At 49.7% G+C, this 24,895-nt stretch overlaps 1 protein-coding gene across 3 annotated transcripts in view; it reads left to right on the plus strand.

The window, feature by feature from the left end:
- The window catches only part of LOC120239289 (NADPH--cytochrome P450 reductase), a 57,863-nt gene that overhangs the window by 4,079 nt on the left and 28,889 nt on the right, over nt 1-24,895 (plus strand). Inside the window, exons 1-2 of one of the 3 annotated variants that reach the window (XM_039243486.1) lie at nt 23,251-23,336; nt 24,440-24,631. In XM_039243486.1, the coding sequence (XP_039099417.1) occupies nt 23,266-23,336; nt 24,440-24,631 (263 nt within the window). In that variant the 5' untranslated portion in view covers nt 23,251-23,265. Of the gene's footprint in view, nt 1-23,250; nt 23,337-23,872; nt 23,920-24,439; nt 24,632-24,895 lie in introns of those variants that run through there. The other 2 variants (XM_039243487.1, XM_039243488.1) reach the window with 2 other exon arrangements.

Genomic DNA, 24,895 nt, shown 5'->3' on the forward strand with positions numbered 1-24,895 from the left:
GTGTGTGTGTGTGTAAGTTTTCTGATGATCCCAAAAGGCTGTTTTCATGCCCACTTCACAGCAGGGGAGGCCATCTTGGAGATGCAATCATTTGCTCAAGGCAGAGGGTGAAGCTGAGGCCTCACCAGGGACCCTCTTTTTCCAGAGCCTTCACTTTCCTTTTGTGCTGTGTTATCTCACTTTCTGAGTGTAGAGGATTTTTTTTTTTTTTTGATGAAGGGAAATCACGTAATACACTTAGTTGCTCAGTCATGTGACATTCCTCCTCACTTCCAATACCAAAGCACCAGTATGTCTGTCTTTTCTTTTTTAATTAAAAATTTTTTTTTAAATTTTTTTGATCATGAGATTAAGAGTTACGTGTTCTTCTTCCTGAGCCAGCCAGGTGCCCCTCAGTAGGTATCTTATATGTCTCACTGTGTGTTATAATGTAAGAAACATAAGTGAAATGAATATTTTATAGAGAGACAATGCCACTTCTTTGTCATCATCATCATATAGGCTACAGAACAAAACTGCTTTTTCTGTGTAGTTCTGTTGTCTGGGATTTGATAGATGCGTAGGACCCCCCCACCCCCACCCCCCCTCGGCAGGTGGGGAGAGGCTGCTGGGTCAGAGGTAGCGGACCAGCTTCTTCAGGGGTTGGCTCACCCCAGACCTTGTTTGGCTCAGCCATGAAGTGGGAGAAAGAATCCACGCTCCACCTGCCTCCAGAACTGTTCAAAAGGTGTTTATTTTCCAGCGGTCAGTTCTCCCCATTCTCGGCAATGTTTCCATCCCTGTGGAATGACACTTAAAGAACACATATTTGGCCCTTGGGCTCTAAGCGTCTATGTTTGGAGCCTGATGCAGGCACTTGAGAAATCGGGAGGGACCAAACACAAAGTAAGCAATTACAGCAGATTGTTTTGAGTTTGTTCTGGAGATAACGCGGGTGAGGTGCTTATCCTTGGTGTTGGGGAACACTCGGGGCAAGCTGCTTTTATTTGGGGGTCATGCAAGGCTCCACAGAAGAGGTGACATTTGATTTGGGTCTTGGAGGGTAGGTGGGATTTCACTGAACCGCCGAAGGCACGCCTCCTGCAGGGTATGTAGGGTAGAGTTTGCCTGAGGCTTGGAAGCTATCAGGGCTTATCTGAAGGGGTCTTGTGATCCATGCTAAGTGATGGGAAGGCTTTGAACTAGGTGGGTGATGTGATCAGGACAGAGCACTGTATTCTTGTGTTGGGTTTTCAGACCTCACTGCCAGTGCCCTCCTTCTTGGGTGCATTGCTCATTTGGGAATCCTACTCTGCTTAAACCTGTACCCTACTGTTTTAGCATTTTATACCCTGAAAGTTGTTCTTTTCCCAACTCCCTCCCCAGGTGAGGTGTTCCCACGAGTCGTGTACCTGTCGGGGTGTGTGTGTGTGTGTGTGTGTGTGTGTGTGTGTGTGTGAAGGTGGTGGAGGAGTCCCATGGGGCAAACTGTGGCTCTTGGAAGGCTGGTGGCTCCTGTGGGTCGGGTCCACTGGCACCAAATTAATCAGCCTGTTATGCCTGATGCTGGTTGGTGTGGCGACTCAGTTAACAACTGGAGTATGTCGTGAACAAAGCATCTGGGGGACCTGGTCCTTCTGGGTGTCTTGTGGAGAATGGGGGCTTTCACTTGTAAAAAGGTGACTGTGGAGGGACGCCTGCATGGCTCAGTCAGTTAAGCGTCCGACTTTGGCTCAGGTCATGATCTCATGGTTCGTGGGTTCAAGCCCCGCGTCGGGCTCTGTGCTGACAGCCAGCTCAGAGCCTGGAGCCTGTTTCGGATTCCGTGTCTCCCTCTCTCTCTGACCCTCCCCTGCTCATACTGTCTCTCTCTTTAAAAAAAAGAGATGACTGTGGAGGGGGGAATCTCCTTTGATTGGGGTGCTGGAGGGGGAGGCATTCTGATCTTTGCACAGCACCTGCACAGGGCTCAGAGGACTGGACAGGCACCTCCCAGAAGCGAATCAGTTTCAAGGCTAAACTAGAATATAATGATGAGCTAAGTGGTGGTGTCATCAGCCATGGACTGTTTCTCAGAAAATTGGATTCTTTCAAGTTTGTTTTTGAGAGAGAGAGAGAGGGAGAGAGAGAATGAGGTCCAGGCTCTGTGCTGTCATCACAGAGCCTGATGCAGGGCTCCAACTCACGAACTGAGATCATGACCTGAGCTGAAGTCAGACACTCAAGCGACTGAGCCGCCCAGGTGCCCCTCAGAGAACTAGATTCTTTCAATGATCCTATGGTAGGAAAATAGAATGGGAAAAGTTGGCTTGTATATCCGGTGGTGATAACAGAGGAAGATATGGAGTCTGTGGGGTGTGCCCTCTGATGTGGGACTTACGTAATTTGCTTCTGGGTGAAATTTATGAATTATGTTTAGTCATTTTCTTTTTTATCTCCCCTCGTTTAATCTTCTGTGCCTTTTCCAGTGCCCTCCCACCCCCTGCCCCCCTTCCACATGATCTGTTCCTTTGGTGCTCACGTAACAGCACTGTGACCTTGTGATACTTTGATCCTCACTGGCACACCTCCTCACTGCATTGGGTAGGCTGGGTCTGTACAAAGGTTTGAGGACCTGGCAGGAACACATGAACTTATGCTCACCTCTGCATCCAGAGGAGTTGACTCTCTATTTGCAGGTCACCTGGGGTCGGTTTTCAACACTGCAAACAGGGATGGTGGTTCTCGGATACACGGGTGAACGTGTCAGCCAATTGGGCTCAGCTGCTCCTGTGGGCGGTAGCGTTTAGGTTGGGACACATTCCAAACATCAGTAGGTTTCCTGGCAGGGATTTGCGGTCTTGTGAAGAAGAACATTGTTGGTTTCAGAACCTTTGTGACTGTTTAAGAAACCACACCATGTCATGTGGACAGGTTGGGCGCAGTCCTTTATGTAATGTGATTTGCAAACTCTGAAAGGTCCCATAGCATGGCAGTGGAAGAGAGCGAAGAGCTCACTCCACCTGCCTGAAACCCCACCAGCAAGGCCTCTCTCTCTGTTAGTGACCTCACCCAGTTCCTGGTCCCGTAAGCTCTAAAGGCAAGAGACAGCTTGGCCTCTACCTTCCTCTTCATTCTGGGTTTCCACCACCATGCTATCCTGTCTGTTTTTAGTCTTTGACTCTCCCCTCCTGTGGTCTTACTGCAGCCCCTTCGTTTCCTGCCACACTCGCCCCTCATCGGCCCCCCTGAATCCGTTATTCTTTCCTACTCCTCCCCAGCGCTTCTCAAGATCTGTTCATGGTAGGTTGATCTCCAAGCCCTACTTTTTTTTTTTTTTTTTTTAACTGTCTATTTATTTTGAGAGAGACAGAGTGTGCATGAGCGGGGCAGAGACAGAGAGAGGGAGAGACTCCCAAGCAGGCTCTGCACTGTCAGTACAGAGCCCAGCGCAGGGCTCCATCTCACGAACCGTGAGATCATGACCTGAGCTGAAATCAAGAGTCGGATGCTTAACCGACTGAGCCCCCCAGGGGCCCCCTCCAAGCCTTCCTTTTATCACCCCTCCTTTGCTCAAACATTTATAGTCTCTCTCACTGACATAATTGTTTGGTGCTTCTTCCTTCTTCCTCTGTCTGCCCCCATAAAGGATGTGGAGGTGGCTTGTAATAAAAAGAGAACCTGATTCTCTCTCTCTCCCTAATGGCAGTGTGGTTGGACTAGAACGTGAATTCAGTAAGAACAGGGAACCTCCCCATCTTGGGCACGAGAATCAGCCAGTGTGTCGTACAGTGCCAGGCATAAGAAAGGCACTCTCGCGGAATATTGACTGAACAGAGGAATGAATGGATGAATGAATGATTTTGGCCCCTTTCTCCCTAATTTCCTGCTAAGCTTCCTCCTGCATTTTGACCGACCCCAGATGCCATTGTTGGGTCTGACCTGTATTTTTCGAGATTATTCTAAGGTGCAATATAAACCTTTTGGAGGATTTTAGTTTTCCATCTAAGTATGAAGATTTAAATGTTTCAAGTTCCTCCAGCAATTGATCGTTTATTCAGTAATTCAGTAATTAATCATTTTATGATTGAAACAGAGAAGGAACTTGGGTACCTTCCCCGTAGTATTCTAGGTCTTCCTAGATATTTCTGGATTGTGATCTGGATGCCAAAGACATGAATAAATGTGTTTATTTAAAAAATTCCACTGAAGTGAAAAGAAGGTTCTAGTGTAACCTTTGATCACTTCTTGGCCTTTTGGCTAAGATCAAGTATGGTGTAACCTTCGAGTGTCTGTTGTATGTCAAGTCCCGTGCTGGGTATTTTATATCTCGTGTTATCATCCTAACACCGTGGGGATGGTGAGTGAGGAGGCTGAGGCTGAGTGACAGTGTGCTAGGGTCCCATCATGTGTAGGTGACATATCCGAACCACAGTCTGACTGCCTACACGGCCCATGTTATTTCATGTCTCAGCTGGGTTTTAAGTTAGTTGAATTCCAAGGCCAACCCTCTCCTCAGCCAAACCCAAAACCAAGGAGACAGCTATAAGCCGAGAGCCTAGTCATTGAGAGAAGGACCTTGTGAGGCAGGTAATTGCACCAAAAGGCAGTCAAGGGAAGCTATCAGATAAAGCACAGAAAAACTCAGCTGAGTGCCTCCCAGAAGGCAAGCCAGGGAAGGATGGGATTGAACAACAAGCATTATTGAAAAAGGGAAGTGGGGCCGATTTAGCACCAGGAGCCTTTCCCTGGGCCTTGGTCTGAGGCTCAGTAGGGCAATGGAGCAGGCTCTGTACCCAACAGGCGTTGGTAAAGCACCTGTGAGCACCGGGCCCTCTTAGAGGTGCTTGGACCGCGCCTGTGTGTGCACAGGCCCGCAGGATAAGGGTGGTTCAGGCCGGGCAGAGGGAATATTCCAAAGAAGAGAGGAGCGTGGCCCACAGGGAGCCCTTCCCGGGACCCGCTGGGGTAAAGGCAGAGAACTTCAGTCTCCATTATACTCCTGCAAGGGCAGATCTTTGGAGGATGGGAGCAAGAGAAGGCCCGGCATGGTGTGTTCTGTCAGGCCAGGGGAAAGGGGGAGAATCGAGGACAGCGAGTGGGGAGAGTCCCTTTGCCAGAGGCGCGAGGCAGGCAGACCGAAGCGGAGGCCCTAAGGGTCTTGGCACCTCCCACGTGCAGTGTCCTGCCATTTTGGTATGGAAGTTGAGAGGCCCGGCTTGGCTTCATGCCCCCCGAGTGACCATGGGCAGAACTGAGACCTGTCAGAAGGCGGTACTGATTCCGTTCCAGCGCTCCCGGCTGAAGGGCCAGCGGGCCATGCCATTGGGCGTGGAGTGGTGAGCCCGGCCCAGGAGAGTGTGTTGATTCAGTCATGTGACGGCTCTATATTGAGCCCCGTGTTCTGCCAGGCCTTCTGAGCACTAGGGGCACAGAGATACGGGGTGGCTCCAGCCGGACACCAGCCTCTGCGTGTCTCCAAAGATGGTTTAGTTTTGAGCAACGCCTGTCAGTATAGCCAAGATGTTACTGCACAGTGAAACCCAGTCATTTAGTGAAGCAACTTCTATCAATAATTCTGCCCTGCTCTGAAAAGGTTGTGAAGGACAAATAAATGGTGGAGAGGGTGGCTGTGATGCCCGGCTGGTCTGGGTTTGAATCCTGGTCCTACCACTTAACCGCTCCCTGCCTTGGGATGAGGTTCTTCAGCCGCTGTGCTAACTACTGCCCCTGTACCTCAGTTGTTATAAAGATGGAATGAAACGGTAGAATGTCATCTTACAGATGCTTAATACATGTTAATTGTTGTCATTAGTATTTGTTTAGGGAAAAATAAATAGATGAGGCAAATAGAAAATGATGACAATGGGGGACCCAGGGTTAAGGATGGGGTGTGGCTGCTAGAGGCTCTTTAAGTTTGTCCGGAGCTTCCTGATGTCCAGAGAAAGAGGGGGGAGACAAATCAGGAATGGGGAGTGACTGCTGATGGGCACAAGGCTTCTTTTGGGGGTGATGGAAATGCTCATGAATTAAGCAGCAGCGGTGACTGCACAGTGGGTGAATATTCTGAAAACCACTGAGTTGCATATTTTGAAATGATGGATTTTATGATATGTGAATTAGATCTCCATTTCTTAAGTATATTTATTCCTTTTGAGAGCGAGAGCGAGCACGAGCAGGGGAAGGACAGAGAGAGAGAGAGAGAGACAGAATCCCAAGCAGGCTCTGCAATGTAAGCACAGAGCCCAATGTGGAACTTGAACCCACAAACTGCAAGATCATGACCTGAGCTGAAATCAAGAGTTGGACGCTTATCCAGCCGAGCCACCCAGGTGCCCCTAGATTTCCATTAAAAAAAAAATCTGATTAATAGGCCAGGAGTCCTTGAGTAGCTGGACTCCACTGGTTCTGCCGCTGGCCCCCTGTGCCCTCCAGCAGGTTCTGTGCACCTGTGACACACATGCGCTGCCCGTGGCGTATTTCTGTGCCTCCCCATGTTTCTTAGCCCTCTTGAGAACCGGTAATGTGTGTCACTTCCAGTCTGAAGCATTTAAGAGCTGGGCCTGACCCCTCTCACGGTCTTCTCCCCACCACAGCAACATGGAACTTCTGCAGTGAGGTCGTGCATCACAATGAAAAAACTGCTTGAACTACTAAGTCCCCTTATGGAGGCCAAGAGCCTAGCAGTCACCTTGCTTCCACTAAACATTGCATAACGTTAGGTGTTAAGCCACCTGGGGGGATGTCGGTGTCAGAGGAGGACACCTCTCCCAGGTAGGGTGGCCTGGAGAAATGTCCTCCTTGCCCCTCGTCCGGGTGGCTGCGTGATGTGGCACGCGTCTTCCCCAGCAGGAAGCCACAGCTGATGCAGTGGAGCAGGGCTTTCGTAACCCAGGTGTGTCGCCGCAGCTTGCTGTGGCCACGTCCACGGCAGCTCTCCTGGCTTCATCTGTCAGAGGAAGCATAAACCCGTCATGTGTGACGTGCCTCACGTGACCTGGCACCCCGAGTGACAGCACGGCACCAGAGGATTTTGTTTTCCTAATCTCGAGGAGAACGTGGTTCTCATTCTGTTCTCATCTGTGGGTAGCACAGCAAGGGTTGTCACCAGCAGGGACAGAGAAGGTCTCAGAGGCTCTTCACTGCCCCTCTGGATTGGGACTGCTGAGGGACCGCTGGGAATTTGCTCGGCCCTTAGGTCTTTGAATCTGTGTCTGTAAAACGGATGAAACAGATTTCTCATAAGAATTATAGGAAAGAGCTCCTATGAAGTGCCCGGCATGGTGTTCATCACACAGTAGGTGTTGAGTCCGTGCGAGTTCCCACGGCCTGCCTCGCACTTAGTGAGCGGGCCGTGCACACGGCCTCTCTCTCCCCTGTAGTTCTGATGACTTGTTTTTTGAGACCCAAGGGCATCAACCCTTGTCTCTTGGGGTTTCTGAGGAATCCAGGCCATCAGACGTTTGTTCGGCACTCGCTGGAGGAGTACAGAGATGAATAAGCCATAATCCTGGATCCTAAGTTGTTGGTGATTAGGTAAGAGACGTAGATGTAGAGGTAAGGGATGTTCTTACCAGGCAGGTGCGGCTTCATGCCGTCACTGAGCAGGACTAGGAAGCAGGGCAGGTTTCACGGAGGACAGTGGTGCTTGATTTCATCCTTAAGACACAGCTTTGTTAGCTGCAGACAGAGAGGGAAGAACGTTCTTAGGATGGAGGGCAGCGAGGCAAGGAGAGGCAGCGATCTGTGTGGAAAACATCGGGAAGCCGATGGCAGAGGCCTTGGAGTAACAGTGCCGCTGGATTATTTTTCTCTTATCTTTTTATTTTTAACCAATTTTGGGCTTAACGGAAAATGGCAAAAATGGTACAAAACGAGTCTCCTTTAATTTCTCACCCAGCTTCCCCCGACGCCAACCAACATCTTATGAAATTATAATACAGTTACCGAGAATAAGAAGTTAACATTGTGTACAGTATCATTAACCATAAGGGAAGGCTGGCAGACTCCCTGTACGGGGCCGGAAAGGAAATACTTTAGGCTTTGTGGGTTGTATGATCTCTGTCACGACTCCCCAACTCTGGTGTTTGAGCAAGCCGTCGTACGTAGATTGTCTGTGTGTGGCCGAGCATGGCTGTGTTCGAGTGAAACTTGATTTTCAAAAGGAGTCAGCCAGCGGGGCCAGCATTTGACCCTGATATGCCAACCCCTGGACTCAACGACATCCCTTATTTGAAATCTATCCGTTGTTTTTCCACCTAAGTCCTCCCCCTCTTCTGGGGTCCTGTCCCACATTCTGCCTGGCACTTGCTTGTCATGGCTCCTTTGCCTCTTCCCATCTGGGACAGCCCCTTCACCTGTCCTAACCTTGCTATTTTCGAAGAGCACAAGTCCAATATCTTCTAGAACACACCCCGCTTGAGGTTTGCCCAATGTTTTCTCACACTTGGAGGGAGGTTATGCATCTGTGGCAAGGATACCACAAAGGTGGTGTCTTCTGAGTCCATTGTCTCAAGGGGTTCATTACCAATGACATGGGCCTAGATCTCCTGGTTGGGCTGGAGTGTACAGGGTTTCTCCTCCTTAAAGTTACTGTTTTACCCTTTGTAGTTAATAAGTATCTGGTGAGTGGTGACTTTGAGACTGTGCAAACCCTGCATCTCTTGGGACTTTTGCCCACTAATTTTGACACAGCCAGTGGTAGGTCTTATCTGTACTAGTTCATACTGGGTATCTAACGGTGATTCTCTATTTCCCTCTTCCCTTCTACATTTATTTTTTATTTTTAAAACTTTTTAAATGTTTTTTTTATTTATTTTTGAGAGTTAGAGAGAGACAACCTAAGCAGGGGAGGGTCAGAGAGAGAGGGAGATACAGAATCTGAAGACAGGCTCCAGGCTCTGAACTAGCTGTCAGCAAGGAACCCGACGTGGGGCTCGAACTCATGAGCCGTGAGATCATGACCTGAGCTGAAGTTGGATGCCCAACTGACTGAGCCACCTAGGTGCTCCTCTTCTACATTTATTAGTTGGAATTCTGTGAGGAAGAGCTGTGTCCATTTGTTTATTTGTTTGTTTATTTGATTATTCCATTATTTATGTCAGTATAGACTCATGGATACTTATTTAATCTACTGTTAAAAACCCAGTACTCCCAGTGGGTTAACAATCCCAAGAGGAAATTGAGAAAACAACAACATCTACAATAGCACCAAACAGAATAAACTACTTAGGGATGAGTTTGAACAAGGAGGTGGAAGAGTTTTCCACTGTGGAAACCGCGGAACGTTGCTGGAGGAAAATAAAGACTTAGTGGGAAGACGTTTTGTGTTCAAGGACTGGAAGTCTTCATATTGTTAACATAGCATCACCCCCCAGAACAGCACACAGATTCAGCACAGTCTTTATCAAAATCCCAGTGGCTTTTTATGCAGAAATGGAAAAGCTGATCCTAAAAATCCTGTGGAATTACAGAGAACTTGAAATAGCCAAACCGTCTTGAAGATGAAGAACAAAATGGGAGGAATCCTACTTCCTGATTTTAAAACTCCCTACAAAGCTATCGTCATTAAGGCAGTGTGGTGCCATTATAAGGATAGACCTCTAGGTCAATGGAATAGAATGGAAATTTGACATGGCTACCAAGGCCATTCAGTAGAGGGAAAGTCTTTTTGACAAATGGTGCTGGGACGACTGGATATCCACATGCAGAAAGAATGAAGCTGGACCCCTTACCTTACTTTGCACCATATACAAAAATCAACTCAAGGTGGATCAAAGGTCTACACACACATCCAAGATAAAACTGTAAAAACACCCAGGAAAAAACATAGAGGTAGATCTTTTTTTTTAAAAAAATGTTAATGTTTATTTTTGAGAGAGACAGACAGAGCATGAGTGGGGGAGGGGCAGAGAGAGAGGGAGACATAGAATCTGAAGCAGGCTCCAGGCTCCAAGCGGTCAGTACAGAGCCCGATGCAGAGCTCGAACCCATATACCAGGAGATTGTGACCTGGGCTGAAGTCAGATGCTTAACCGACTGAGCCACCCAGGCGCCCCATAGAGGTAACTCTTAATGACCTTGGGACTTGGCAGTGGTTTCTTAGGATGTCAGCATCATAAGTAACAAAAGAAAAAGCAGATAAATTGGGCTATTATGAACTGAGTGTTTGTGTGCCCTTAATCGTCATATGTTGAAATCCTAATCCCTAATGTGATGGAGGTAGGTGGAGCTCTGGGGAGGGAATTAGGCCATGAGGGTGGAACCTTAGAGAATGGGATTAGTGCCCTTATAAGAAGCCACAGGAGGGCTTGTGGCCTCCTCCTGCCTTGTGAGGCTGCAAGAAAGCAGCTGGCTGCAAACCAGATACTTGATCTGCTGATGCCTTGATCTGGACTCTCCAGTCTCCAGAACCGTGAAAAATAAATGTTTGTTTAACTGCCTTGACTAGGATGTTTGTTACAGCAGCCTGAGCTAAGACACGAACCTCATGAAAAGTAAAACCTTTGGTGCATCAAAGGACGCTATCAAGAAAATGAAAAGACAACTCACATGATGGGGAGAAGTATTTGCGAATTCTCTATCTGATAAAGGTCAAGTATCTAACATACGTAAAGAACACTCATAACTGACTCAACAACAAGAAAACAACCCAATGGAAAAAGGAGCAAAGGACCTGAATAGATAGTCTTCCAAAGAAGATATACAGATGGCCACAAGCACATGAAAAGATTCTCAACATGATTCGTCGTCAGGGAAATGCAGATCTGAAGCACCATGAGCTACCACTTCACACTCCACCAGCATGGCTATTTAAAACAAAACCCAGCAAATAACTGATACTGCTGGGAACGCGGAGAAATTGGATCCCTCATATGCTGCTGATGGGAACATAAAGTGGTGCGTTCGCTGTGGAAGACAGTTCAGCCCTTCCTCAGTAGGTTAAGCGCAGCATTACCACATGACCTGGCAATTCCCCTTCTACTCCCACCCCAGGAGAATTGAGAACCAGCACACAAACTATACTTGGACATGAATGTAGCAGCATTATTTATGATAGCCAAAAAGTGAAAACAACCCAAATTCCATCACCTGTAAGTAATGAATGTGTAAGTAACATGTAGTCTCTCCATACGGTGGAATATTATTCGGTCATAACCAGGAATGAATGGCTGACACCTGCTACAGCCCGGATGAACCTTGAACACATCATGCCAAGTGAAAGAAGCCAGTCACAAACGACTGCTGGATGTATGGTTCCATTTATACGAAACGTTCATAATAAGCAAATTCACAGAGATGGAAAAGTAGATGGGAAGTTGCCAGGGGCTGGGCGATGGGGATTGATTGTCTCCTGGATACAGTGTTTCCTGTGAGCAAGGATGAAAAACTTCCCTAACTAGATGGCTGTGATGATTGCACAATATTTTGAATGTACTTAGTTCCCCTGGACTGCACACTTTAAGATGGCAGATTTTACATGTACTTTGCCACAATAATAAAACAACCTTAGAGATGAACGTTCACCCCTGGTCCAATATTATTATTTATTTGGGTGCTTAAATTGTTCTGGCTTTAGCCATTGGGACCTCCCAAAAGGTCTCCTGGTTCTTTCGATAGCCCCGTGTTTTCTTGAGCTTTTCCTTAATTTATGGCTCTGTGAGGTGTTCCATGCTTGCTTTTTGTTTTCCATGCTCCAGCCCTGGGACCAGCTCTTTCCTTAAGGAGCCCTGGTTCCTTTTATTGGAGAATGGTCTTTAGGGACCAAGATGTGGATGCCTGGGGACACTGCTGATTTTCACTCTGCTCTGCCTCAAAGAATAGGAATGGGAGGGCCAGTAACCGAACATTCTTTGAGCGTCTGCCATGTGCCCTGTGCAGTTTCCCCCACGTGACCCCCATGCCCCGGGAGAGGTCTCCGTGGTGCTGACCCTCCATTTTAGATAGGAAAGTGGCCGAGGGAGTTGAGATTTGCCCAGCGTCCTGGAACTCTTTGGTGGCAGAAGCAAGTGTGAACTGGCTTTTATTTTTTTCTAAAGCTGTGACCCTCCACTCGCCCTTCAGGCCCTTCTGGACACTCTTCCCGCCACCTCTCTGTGACCTGCCATTTTGTGCCTCCTTCCGTCAGGAAGCCTCCTCCTCCCCCACCCCCCCAACCGCTTTGGCTCACACCAGCCTCGCCCGACTGTGAACTAGCACTGGCCGTCTGCACCATTCATTTTGGCAATGAAGTCACTGCCACTGGTCTCCTTCCAGCAGAAGGGCAGAGAACATTCGCTGACTTAGTCTTCCCTTGTCCAGCTGGCATGCTGCTGCGCACTTGACGGATGTGGAAGAGCTGCTGTTTTTAGCACGAGTGGAGTGTTTCACCTCCATTGTCCATTGTCCTCAGCCATCAGTGTTTCTGCAGCACTTCACAGAATGCTTTCACAGGCATCATTTGTACCAAAGCCAGACCGGGATTAATAGCCTATCTCTCTGGCTAAGCCTCGACGAGGAGAAGTGATTTGCTAAGATGAAGGTAAAGCCAACACCCAAATGTCATTTTTTTGAACTCCGCCCTTTTCACTATGACCCTCTGTCTCTTTTGATACTAACGCTTTCATAATCCAGTGGACTAGAGAGAAACCAAAGAGAAAACTGGGGCTGTTTGCTCCCCTCGAGGTTACGGTCCCTTCTCTGTGAAACCACTTCTGATTGGAAAAGCCATGATTTTGGTTGAAGCTCAAATACTGCTTTTGGAAAGTAACCTTGGTTTCCTTTGCTGTGCCTGAAATCTAGGAATTCCGGAGCCAATCGACACAGAAGTAGGTAGTTTCTCCCTTTCCTTAGCGGCTACTGGAATGGGGGCATTTGAAAATTTGACATAGTACTATCGCTGTGGAGGAATACATAAAGGCTAGGCAGGTTTTTGTTTTCTTCTGTCTTCCTGCTGACATGGTCTGAACAAGTACGGGCTACCCCTCATGCCAGAAACCAGGTGAAGTGGGATAAAGGTGCCATCATTTTTCCATTCCATCATTTCCATTCCAACTTCTAGTGGAAGTTCCCAGAGACTGCGGTTTGCAAAAGGCTAGCCTGGTCTACTGATGGTAGGCACTGGGCTTTCAGAGTCCTAACCTGTGAGGCCAGAAGAGCTGTTACAGTACCTTCTAGAGGGCCTCTCTTCTGTGCCTGCCCTTTGCCAGGGATTGTCTTCTGTCCCCCTCAGAATAGGTTTTGTCCACTCCCTGCCCCCCACCCCTTTAACTGGAAGGACTTGTACTGTGTCAGCTATGAAGTGACCAGGGTTAGACGTAATTAAGGCCTTCCTATTGGAAGTCAAGGTGAGCTGATCAAGGTTGATTGTTGAAAGATGTGTGCAAACTCACCCTGCTCCTGTTGGCCCCAGGGAGCGGGAGCGGGCGGGGGCGGGGGGAGGGGGGAGGCAGTGATGGAGGGAAGGTCCCTCCAGGTCCAATTCAGCTGGAGGCAGATCTCTGGGCAAGTCCTCTGATAGAGGAAAGCCAGGATTGGACAGATTCTAGGAGTTCTAGACCGCAGAACCCGAACCTTACTTTCCCCTCATTAAAGGTTGGTTTCTCCAGAGCTTTTTGGGTTTCTCCAGGTCCATTTCTCTAAACTCTTAAGGAAATCCAGGAGCTTCTAGAAGTCACCCAGACTGGCTTCCTGGGAGAAGAGCTGAAGTATTCTGTCACGTATCCTACAAGGATTCTCGGCACAGAACCGAACAGCCGTGGTTCTTTTCTTCATTGTTTGCCCTGTGCACATCTTTGTTTCGTATGATTCTGCCAACAGCCCCATTTTATAAAGGAAGAAACTGAGGCTCACAGAGGTTTTGAGATCCGTGTGTGTGAATGTGATGTTGTCATGGGTGTGGGGAGTTTAAGCATGCCTGTTTCCAGACACAGGTGGTGGAAATGATTATTGAAACGTGCTTCCTCAGGACCCAAGTCCTTCCTTCCCAGCACCCACTGCCCTGCTGTGACAGGGGAGGGCCCAGGGGACCGAGGAGCAGCGGGTAATGCACACCGCACAGCAAGTGGAGGGCTAAGCGGTGGGATTTGTGTGTCCCCCAAGCTGCGATCCTTGGGTCGGTGTGTGGCCGTGACCTCAGGCCGGTACCTCCCCACACACACCTTTCCCACTTTGTACCACAGAGCATCTCATTTCCTGGGAACGATTCCCATCGTTGAGAAGGCCCGTCTGGTCTAACGTCCATATTTCTGGACTCTTCTCTCTGCTCTCTGGGACACAGGTATCATGGCCTCCCTGGCGTGCTCACTGATTCTTGGATTTAGGGTTTGGTTTTTACTTCTTTTCCTCCGAGTCTTCTGTGAGCACGGTGCTTTGTAAAGTTGTTCCTTTCTGTCCGGATCAGCAGGGCGTCCTGCAGAGGGAAAGCTGCAGAGAAATGTTGAAAATAAATTACTCTTTGGAAGATAATTTGACAGTAGATCTCCTGACTTACCTTAAATGTATTTATTCCTTTTGGGGCACCTGGCTGGCCAGTCAGTAGAGCATATGACTCTTGATCGCGGGGTTGTGAGTTTGAGCTCCATGTTGGGTGTAGAGATTACTTAAAAAAACATATATTTATTCCTTTTGACTCAGAAATATTTCCAAGACATATTCAGAAAGTCTATTCTCAGGAAGTAATCAGAGGGACATGCAGATTTGTCCTCAAAAGCTGTCACTAATCATGATTATCATAGCATTGTTTATAATAGTGAAAATATCCAGCAAGCGATTCTTATGTTCATAGGCTAGAATAACATTTGAGAATTTATAATGTTCATAATTTAATACATGAAAAAAAGCAGGACCTGAATCCTGAATCTGCGTGTGCCTCTGAATCTGAAGCAGGCTCCAGGCTCAGCTGTCAGCACAGAGCCCGACGTGGGGCTCAAACCCACGGACTGTGAGATCATGACCTGAGCCGAAGTCGGATGCTTAAACAACTGAGCCACCCAGGCGCCCCAAGAATAAAATCTTTAAAAACTGTTAGAATAAGAGCAACTAGTACATGTATGGGTTGCATTCTTTAACTTTGTGTTTAAATTTAGCATGTTATTTTCAATGATCATATATATATAAATTTTTTAATGTTTACTTGTTTTTGAGAGACAGAGAGAGAGAGAGAGCACGAGCAGGGGAGAGGCAGAGAGAGGGAGACACAGAATCTGAAGCAGACTCCAGTCTCTGAGCTGTCAGCACAGAGCCTGACTTGGGGCTCGAACTCACAAGCGCCGTGAGATCATGACCAGAGCTGAAGTTGTACACTCTATCTGACTGAGCCACCCAGATGCCCCAGTGATCATGTATCTTTTTAACTTGTTTTATTTTGAAATAGTTTCATTTACAAGAAAGTTGCAAAACTAGTGAATTCTTGAATACTTTTTACTCAGTTCTTCCAAATATTAACATTTTACCATGTTTGCTTTATCATTCTTTCTCCCCATATATATATATATACACACACACACACACACACACACACATTTTTCTCTGATCACATGAGAATAAGTTATAGACAGGGTGTTCATTTATCCCTAAGAACTTTAGTGTTTATTTTCTGAAATTCAAGGACATATTCTTACATAACCATAGTACAGTAATCCCCATCCTGAAACCCACATTGATACATGATTTTTCTGAATGTGGAGTTTATTCATATTTTGCCATTCACATCTCTTATGGCAAAAGAAACTAGTTTTTCTTTTCCTGGCCCAAGATTGCATTTTACTATAACCACTCTTCTATGCCCTGAAGCAGTTCATTGTTTCTTTATAATATTTGCCCTTGACATTTTCCAAAAAGGCCACACTTTGTAGTATGTCCCTCAGTGTGGATCAGACCATGATAAGATCCAGATTGTGTACATTTGGCAGAATATCACAGAAATGGCATTGTGTCCTTTAGAGCACCATGAAAGGCGGCAGCAGTGTCATTTTACCCCAATATTGGAGACATTATCTTTTTATTTTTTAATGTTTATTTTTTGAGGGGGTTGGGGAGAGAGACTGTGACTGGGGGAGGGGCAGAGAGAGAGGGAGCACAGAATCCAAAGCACGCCCCAGGCTCTGAGCTGTCAGCACAGAGCCCGACATGGGGCTTGAACTCACAGACGTGAGATCATGACCTGAGCCAAAGTCGGATGCCCAACTGACTCAGCCACCCAGGTGCCCCAAAAGTTATATGTGGGTTTTTGACTATGTGGGGAGTCAGTGCCCCTCACCCCTGTGTTGTTCAAAGGTCAACTCTACATTTTGTCTGCTTTTTTGTATGAATGTATGTGAATGTATGATATATTTATATGTGGAAGAAGTGAAGGAAAAGTCTAGAGAGAAAACAGCCATGTCTGGTCATCTTCTGGCCTTTTACCCTTTAATATATAGCATTTGTGCTGGGGGAGGCTAGGATGGGAGGTAGTGAGGCTCCCTGTGGCTGGAGGCTGTCAAGGCCGAGACTGGAATTTCTAGACACGAATGGTTGTGTGGCCCTGGAGTCTTGAGTCTGGAATTCCCTCTCTCTGCCACGCTTTACAGATTCGCAGTCTTCCCCCTTGCAGCCAGAGGCATCAGGACAAGGCCACTGGGGAACAGCATCTCGAGTCTGCACAGACGCAGGTGGGTGGGAAAAGACACCACGTAGACATGAGGTGGTGTCCCTGGAGAGCCAGGAGCCCCATTTACCCCAGAGGGGCTCCCCATGAGTGCTGGAAGCCCCACTCTGTGTGAAGCACACACCGTTCTTGGCACTGGCTTCCGAATCCAGAGTCACTACCTCCCCCTTCCTTTTTCAGAGCTCTGTTCTCAGCCTCCCTGTTTTTCTTCCTCTTTTCTGAGGCCTTAGGCTATGTCGTGGGATCCCCTGTCACTCTGTGTCGCCTGCCTTTGCTTTCCATGGCTCTTGTTGACCGTGAACTAGAATTCTGTGTGTGTGTGTGTGTGTGTGTGTGTGTGTGTGTTTCAAAGGTGAAAGAGACCCAGGAACCAATATTTAAGTATTAACGCAGGTCAGAGACTTGGGGTTTGCCCCCCACCTCCCCCCCCCCCAGCATTGTCACCAACTTCAGCCAGTCCAGTTTAATGAACATACACTTGGTGGGTCTCTGGCCCAGGCTCCGGGGATGGCAGGCCCTCTCTCCATCATTGAGAACCCAGCCCTCTGTTGACACATCTGGGATGGAGGCCCTGCCTCACAGCTGCTCATTCTCCCTTCAGACACCTTTGTTAGAAAGTTCTAGTTGAATAGCATGCAAATCTCTGTCTTTCATTACCAGGGCTCACTTCTGCCCTCAGAGGCCCTTCCCTCCTCTGTTCTCTGACTACCCAAAGAGCTGATGGGCCCTTTGCCTCTGAATCTTCTTTTCTTTATGGTAAACCTTCCTGTACTGTTTCTCTTGTGGCATGTTTTGAGGACCGCTCCATCCTTGGATTCTTTTTTTTTTTTAACGTTTGTTTTGAGAGAGAGAGTAAACATCAGAGAGAGAATCCCAAGCAGGCTCTGCAGTGTCAGGCAGTTCGGCCTCTGAACCCTGTACTATCGGGATCTTTGTGGAACCTTCCTCAGCAGGCATCCTCAGTCGCGAACTCCCTCTCCAGAGAAGGGGACAGGCAGTGCTGAAAGTTCCAAGCTGCCAATCATGTCTTGATCTTTCTGGTGACCATCTCCCATCCAGGAGCCTGCCCAGAGTCTCATTAGAATGAGGGATGCTCTTTTAGCTCTTAGGAAGTGACAAGGGTTTTAGGAGCTCTGACCCGGGAACTGGAGGCAGAGACCAGCATTGATAGTTTCTGTTATCTCACAGAGCTCTTGTGGAGTACATTGTGCCCATCACTTGTCCTGTGCTAACTTTTAATAGCGTTCCTAACTACACCCACAGGATGCCCATTATTTGCCAAGAGTGTAGGGGAGCTGTGGGTTCTCCCCACTTGGAGTTCAGGCCAGGTAGGAGCAAGCCCACATGGTCCTCCGAGCCAGCTGCAGGCCTGTGCTCTGCTCCACTGAGGCTTTGTCAGCTCAATTTGTGCTGAGTGATGCTGACTCCATTGGTTCCTTCTTGCTAAGTCATGCTCTGACACATCCAGTTTTCCTGGCCTCCTTCCTCTTTTACATCATTGCATCAGACACAGGGCCAGTCACGTGCCTCCAGACCACACACACAAGCCTGTTTTGTGGGGGGAAAGGTCATCAGCTGGGGGCATTTAGGGTGTGCTGTGGAATGTTGGCCTGAGCACGTTCCAGATGAGGATGCCTTGGTCAGGGCCTCATGATTGTATTGACATGGTGGGTGGAGGCCCGTTGTCCAGGTTCCCACCAATGGCATAGCTGCAATCATGCCGCACTCCCTGGGCTGCTCAGTACCCAAAGACCCCAGACACACACAGAGGGCTCCTGGCCTCTTTGCACACTGGTCTCAGCCTGTTTCGCAAGGCTTGTCTCTTACTGACCACCCGTGCACCCACACGTACAAAGGCATCCCATCGTAGCACACTTGAATCACCCCACATTCTTCCACGGTTCGAGCCTTGGAACGCACTTCCCCTGCCTAAATACACTTATCTTCCTTATCTGGATGTTGGACCTGGGTCATTTTTTCAGCATGTTATTCCTTAGGTGTTCCTTCTTTGACTGTCTCAGATGATCTTACCTTCCCCTTCCCCAGAGCTCATTTTTTCCCCCCATGGCATCGTACCTGCCTGACATGGCTGTGAATGACAGCAATGAGTTGGTGCCTTCCATCCCCCAATTTGCATGGTGGCAGAGAAGACCTGATAAAATAGAGCATATAAGACTCAGAGTGTAACAGCGTTATTCCCAGAATGTCCAGGACACAATCACAAATCACTCCCCGTACTGAACGCTAGGAAAATTTCAACCTGAATGAGAAAAAAAACAATCAACAGTGGTTAGGGTGACATTGACGTTGGGTCCTACAAGTTGTAAATGAGAGCCAGACAATCACCTTAGAACTGAAAAATACCATAGTGAAAACTGAAAACTCCATGGATGGCCCCATAGTAGAATGGTGAAGCTGGGGGACTTGAAGATGGAGTAGTTACTAGAATCATCCAGTCAACAGGGAGCAACAGAGAGACAGTAGGCGGGAAACAGTGAACTGATTCTCAGGGACTTGGGGGACCAGTCACAAAACACATTTACGTCATCGTCATCCCGGCAGAGGAGAAAAGGGGTGGGCTGAGAAGATATTCGAAGATACAATGGCTGCAGTCCTCAAACTTAGAGATTCAGGAATCCAAGTGAACCCTAAAAATGGTTAAATCTGAAGAAATCCACACTGGCCATGTCTCAGTTGGAAGGATAAACTTGGTGAGCACACTAGCTAGGGAGGATTCCAGTGCTCTCTGGAGCATTACTCTTTAGAGGCTGCATTGGGGAGGGCCCTTCCCCTGAGCACCTGCCCATCTCTGGAGGATAAGCTATTAGGCAAGAGCAGGCTTGGCTCCCTTCAGTGAGGTTTTTCCTCGTCTTTTTTTCCTTTAAGTTTATTTGAGAGAGAGAGAGAGAGAGAGCGCACAAGTGGGGAAGAGGCAGAAAGAGGAGAGAGAATCGACTGACTCCACACTGTCAGTGCAGAACCCGATACAGGGATAGAACTCACAAGATCGTGAGATCATGACCTGAGCCAAAGTTGGGTGTTTAACCAACTGAGCCACCCGGGAGTCCCGGTTTTCCCTCGTCTTGAAACCACTGCTCCTTGGCAGAGATTTATGAACTTGAGTAGATGCTATTCCCACTGCAGCTGAGGGTGGACGCCATGAGGTGCCAGTGACTGCTGCCGGGTGATGTGCACGCCTGAGGGACCAACTGAATCGCTTTCTCAGGCTTCTTCCCTCCTTGTTGCTGCTTTAAGAGACCGGCTCACCCCAGTGTCGCTGCCGGGTTGTTCGCTCAGTCTTGTTTACAGACCAGAAAATTGTGTATGGTAAATGCAAAGCCACAGGTACTTCCTAGAGGATGGTTTTATGCTGCGGACAAAGAGCCCTTCTGCCGTGTTTGCCTTTTCAGAAGTACCAGGACAGGCTGCCCTTGGCCTGCGGCATCAACTGTTGGAATTCAGGAGGAATACTTTCTTATCTGTCTGCCTATCTACGTACATCCTTTTCTGTATGTAATTGTGTTTTATGATAAAAATGAAAGTTCTCTGAACAGACCTAACTTGTGGTAAAAGATCACATCTGACCTACTCTGTTTGGGGTTGGCAAGACGCAGTGGGGCTACTCCTTTGCTGTGCCCTGTTTTCTGTGCCTAATTTTCCAGAGGACATTAAAGCCACAGCCCTGTGGCTGAGAGCCTGCTCTAGTTACGAAGTTGCTCTGTTTTCTCATGTACATTTCATTTTTGGTTTTGTTTCTTGTTTCTGCTGCGCACAAGTGTTGCAGAGACCCCCAGAGCTCTGCGCTTTCCAGCGTTCCTCCTTTTCACTAAATCTGGAAGGAAGAGGCAGCCTACGGACTAGAGACTGTTCCAGAGCAGAGAGAGTGCCCAGGGCTCCCGGACTCTCCTTTGGGACTGCCTCTGGCAGACTGCCTTGCAGTAATTCTGCCATACTCGAAGTGGGGGACATTCACATAAGGCAGGATGCCCAAGATTTTCTCGTCACAGTCTTTCAGACATCAGAGGAGAGTGGCTTCTTTTGTACCAGACCGTGTGGAGGTGGCTCAGGGCAAACTCCCAGAGGCACCGCATTTCCCAGCGCGGTGCAAGTCACATCTGTCAGACTCGGCGTGAAGTACGCCAGCTTGGGTTGCTAAACAGTGTTTAACATTAGATCACGCTGCCTTCCTTTGGATGACTTGTGTCTTTCCCACGCTGGGTTTTCAGTGGCTGTTTGGACCTGACTACTTCATAAGCAAAGCTGTTAGGTATTCCTTCAGGCCTGGGGAGACCACGGATATTTTACTGAGCTGCCAGGGGCTCCATGAGCCAAGAAAGTTTGGGAACCTCGTCCTAGCCAATTACTACCTGGGTACACCGCCAGCCCCAGATGTCTTTTAAATCTGCTCGTTATGTGTTATTGGTTCATGCAAATTTTATATTCCACATGTCATCATGTATATGTTGACGCCTTCCATTTATTCCATGCATAGTTATTCTGCATTAGATTGTGTGCCAGGAACTGTGCCAGGAACGTATGACCCTGGCACTGTGCTTGGGAGTGACAGTTGAGCTGAGATTGTGAGACCTCAGGTCCGAAGCAGGAAGCAGCTGGAGGAAGAGCATCTCAGGCACATGTAAAGGCACTGGGGCAGGGACACAGAGACTTAGGCTGGGGATAGAGGTGGGTGTCTTGTGTGTGTGCTTCAGTGTGAAAACAGTGACTCGGTGTGAAAATAATGGTTCAGCTCGTTCACGGCTTCAGCCCCAGGCACACTGCTCCCATCCTCGTTTGGGAAGCGTAGGAGTAAAGGGCCTTCCTCAGCGTGGCTTCCTTCTTGCCAGCCTGCCAGTCCTTCCTTTCTACCATGTGCCAGATACAGAGGTACTTCCAATACTGTTCTTCATTCAGGAGCTCACAGCAGAGCAGGGGAAAGACTCGTGTCTGACAAGTCATCCGGCCTAGACGGGCCCTGGACACACCCCTCCCCTGGGAAGTTGGGGCCCCTTTCTTGGTTTCACTCCTTGGAGCCTTCACTTCCCCGCGGTAGAAGGAGGCCTCGGATAAAATGATCAAGCTCGCCAGGTCCTTTGTACTGCTCCTCTGCCACTCTTGTCTACACCTTACAGTCAGAGATGCTCTGGGGACATTCTCAGTGCTTTTGAGACCCCTGAGTGCTGGCCTTGCCTCCTCCCACCTCCCCCCCCACGCCGCCCCCAGGTCCTGGTAGGGCCTCAGAGCCCGAGCCCCTCCCTGGTTTGCTGCGGAGAGTCAGCATTCCAGTGAGCGGTGCCTGGCTGCCTCCACGGGGTGCGAGAATATATGGGGTCCTTCCTCTGAACTTGAGCGGAGTGGCCTGGATGCCGAGGGAGGCAGTAAGGGCAGGTATCAGAGCCAGAGTGAAGGCGAGTGAGCGTGGCCTCACAAACTGTGGCGATGGCGTGTATCTGTGTGGTGCTTTGCAGATTATAAAGCCACCTGGTGATCTGTGTGTTGGGCTGCAAACACAGCAAAGTCCTGCTCTTGTGGGCTGACCCTGCAGTCAGTGGGAGAAACATGTAGCATAATGTCAGGTAGTGATCGGTGCAGGGAGGGGGTACGGGGGGGGAGAATGACCAGAAACTGTTATACAGAGGCAGGTCTCTGAGATGGTGACATCTGAGCAGAGACCTGAATGAAGTGAGGGAGAGAAACCCACAGGTAACTAGAGGAACCGAGTCCAGGCAACAGCGTTAACATGTACAAAGGCCCTGAGGCAGGGGGAGCCGACCTGGAGGCTTGACGCGCAGCAGAGAGGCCAGTGTGACTAGTGGTGAGAGGTGAGAGCTGTAAGAAAGGTGCAGGGGGCAGACCCTATGGGGCCTGTCGGCCAGCGTTTAGGTTTTGTGCTCAGTAGGACATGAAGCCGCTTCTGGGTCTGTGCCAGTGGCCTGGGCAGCCAGAACCCAATGTGGGACTGTGTGAATCCCCTGCCCTCCAGCACACCGTCCCTGCGGGAGCCCCTGCAGAAGGAACCTTCTTAGAGGGCGCAGGCGGCTTGCGTATGTGTCGGGGAATGGTCATTGGTCGTCTTGCTTCATGGTCAGGAGTCTCTCCTCAGTAAGGGTGACCCGAGTCGGAGGGAGAAAGGGCCGTGGGACAGGGAGCTGACCTCTGCTATTCTGTGAGGGATGCCAGTGGGGGGTTTTCCTGTGTCAGCCAGGCTTCAGGGGGTCTGCACCCCGTGACCCTGTGGGACGGACCCTCTCCCTCCATGGCTCTGTGAGAGCTTGACAGACAGAAGACTTGTGGGCATGCTAGCCACACTGGCAGGCTTGGCCGGGAAGATGTGCGGAACGAACATTGAATGAATCATCAAGACGCGCGAGTCCATCCTTAAGTATGAAATGTATCAAGTACAATTATCGCAGGAACTCAGCCATTAGGAGAGCACCTCAGATGAGTGAGAAAGCAGAGCTAAGCCCCTGGGTCTGCTCTAAGTGGCCCACACCCGATGGGCTCCAGAGGGGCAGCGGGATGCCAGGGGCCAGCCTGGGGCCGTCGCATGCCAGGGCAGCTGCAGGGGCCAGCCCAGTGTTGTTTCCCAGAGGCCGGGACAGCGAACGGAAGGCAGATGTGAAGCAATCCCACGTGTCTGAGCTGCCGAGATGTGACAAAGACTTTCGCCACTGAGGCCAGGAAGCATGGCAGTGGTGAAAGCAGCCACCTGGTTAAGAGTGGTGATGGTGAAATCGAGTGACGCGTGGTTGCAGAGGTGAGCCCAGCCTCGTTCAGCGGCCGAAGTGTCCTGCTGGGGGTTTCAGGTACTGCACGTCGACCTTCGTGGACTCAGACCTGCCTCCCTGCCGGGTTTCGGGGGTGGAAGGAGCAGGGGGGCATCTTTCAAGGGAACAGACGAGGTTGCTGTGCTGGGGGTCCCCAGGACCACCGTCCGGCTCCGTGATTCGCCAGGACTTGCAGAGCTCAGGGAAGTTCTCTCCCCATGTTGCACTTGATCATGGTAGAAAGATCAGGGCACTGACGGAAACCAGCAAAGGAAAAGGCTCCACAGGGCCGAGTCTGGGAGAAACCAGGCATGAGTTTCCAGTGGGCCTTGCCTGCGGAGTCAGCAGACAGGGCTTAACGCGCCTGGCAACGCGACGTGTATAGAGTGTTACCAACTGGGGGAGCTCGCTGGTGCCTTCACGTGCGCGGTTTGTACGGGAGTCAGCCTCGTCGGTCGCTAACCATGTCTACCCCGTCTCCCGCACCGCCGTCAAACCCAGCCGATGCGATCCAGGGACCCAGGCGTTCACCCTGAATGACATGCTTAACGTAAACCATCTGCACGGTCCAAGGTGTCGGGGACACAGACACGCTCCTCAGGCGGTGTATTCCCGGGGCTCAGAAGTGATTTCCCAGCGGCCATCCGAGGGCCAGCCCTGGGGGCCTTTGGAATGTGCGGAGTTTGGGGCAACTTTCACACAGTTGGGGGAAATATTTGCCTCGAAATGGCCCCCATTTGCATGTGGAACCAACCCTTCCAAGCCCGTGTGGGGTGGAGGAGGCTTGGTGTCACCGGGAGTCTGTGGCTTCCGTTCTCTGTTTGCAGGGGGCCCGGTCCCCGCTCCAGCGGTAGGACACCCTTGGACTCTGCAAGGCCACTTAATATTTCAGTTTCCACCCGAGGCTGCAGCTGCGTGGTGGCGGAGCCGGCGGCCTTGTGCCCACCGGCGGCTCCTGCCCTGGTGCCTTGCCTGTCGCGACAGCCCTTGGGGCCCTGGGAGCCCAGGCTGAAGGCTTCAGGGGCTGCATCCCCGCAGGCCTCAGTGGCCCTCACTTCTCCCTGCTCACACACGTCCTTTCCTCTCCCTGCAGATTCCCCGTCACCATGGGCGATTCCAGTGTGGATGCCAGCGCCACCGCGCCCGAGACAGTGGCTGAAGAAGTGTCTCTCTTCAGCATGACGGACATGATTCTGTTTTCACTCATTGTGGGCCTCCTGACCTACTGGTTCCTCTTCAGAAAGAAAAAAGACGAGATCCCCGAGTTCACCAGAATTCAGCCAGTGTAAGTGACAGTGCTCCGGATCCCCCTCCGCGACCCAGAGCCCATCCGTCAGTCCCAGGGGCACCCTGTCCTCGGGCCTTGGGCAGGAGAGAGCCGGGCAACAGAGGTGCAGGCGGCCTTGCAGCATTTGGGGCTGGATCGGGGTCGTGGCCTTATCGGTGGCCCTCGTGTTGCCACAGCGCGTTAGGGTTGACGAGGTTCTTTTACGTCAGTTCTCTTAGTTGAGTCTCTCGTTGGCACCTCACAGGGACCAGAGCAGAAGGT

The sequence above is a fragment of the Hyaena hyaena genome, unplaced genomic scaffold (genome assembly GCF_003009895.1).
Source record: "Hyaena hyaena isolate Hyena2069 unplaced genomic scaffold, ASM300989v1 scaffold_228, whole genome shotgun sequence".
Lineage (NCBI taxonomy): Eukaryota > Metazoa > Chordata > Mammalia > Carnivora > Hyaenidae > Hyaena > Hyaena hyaena.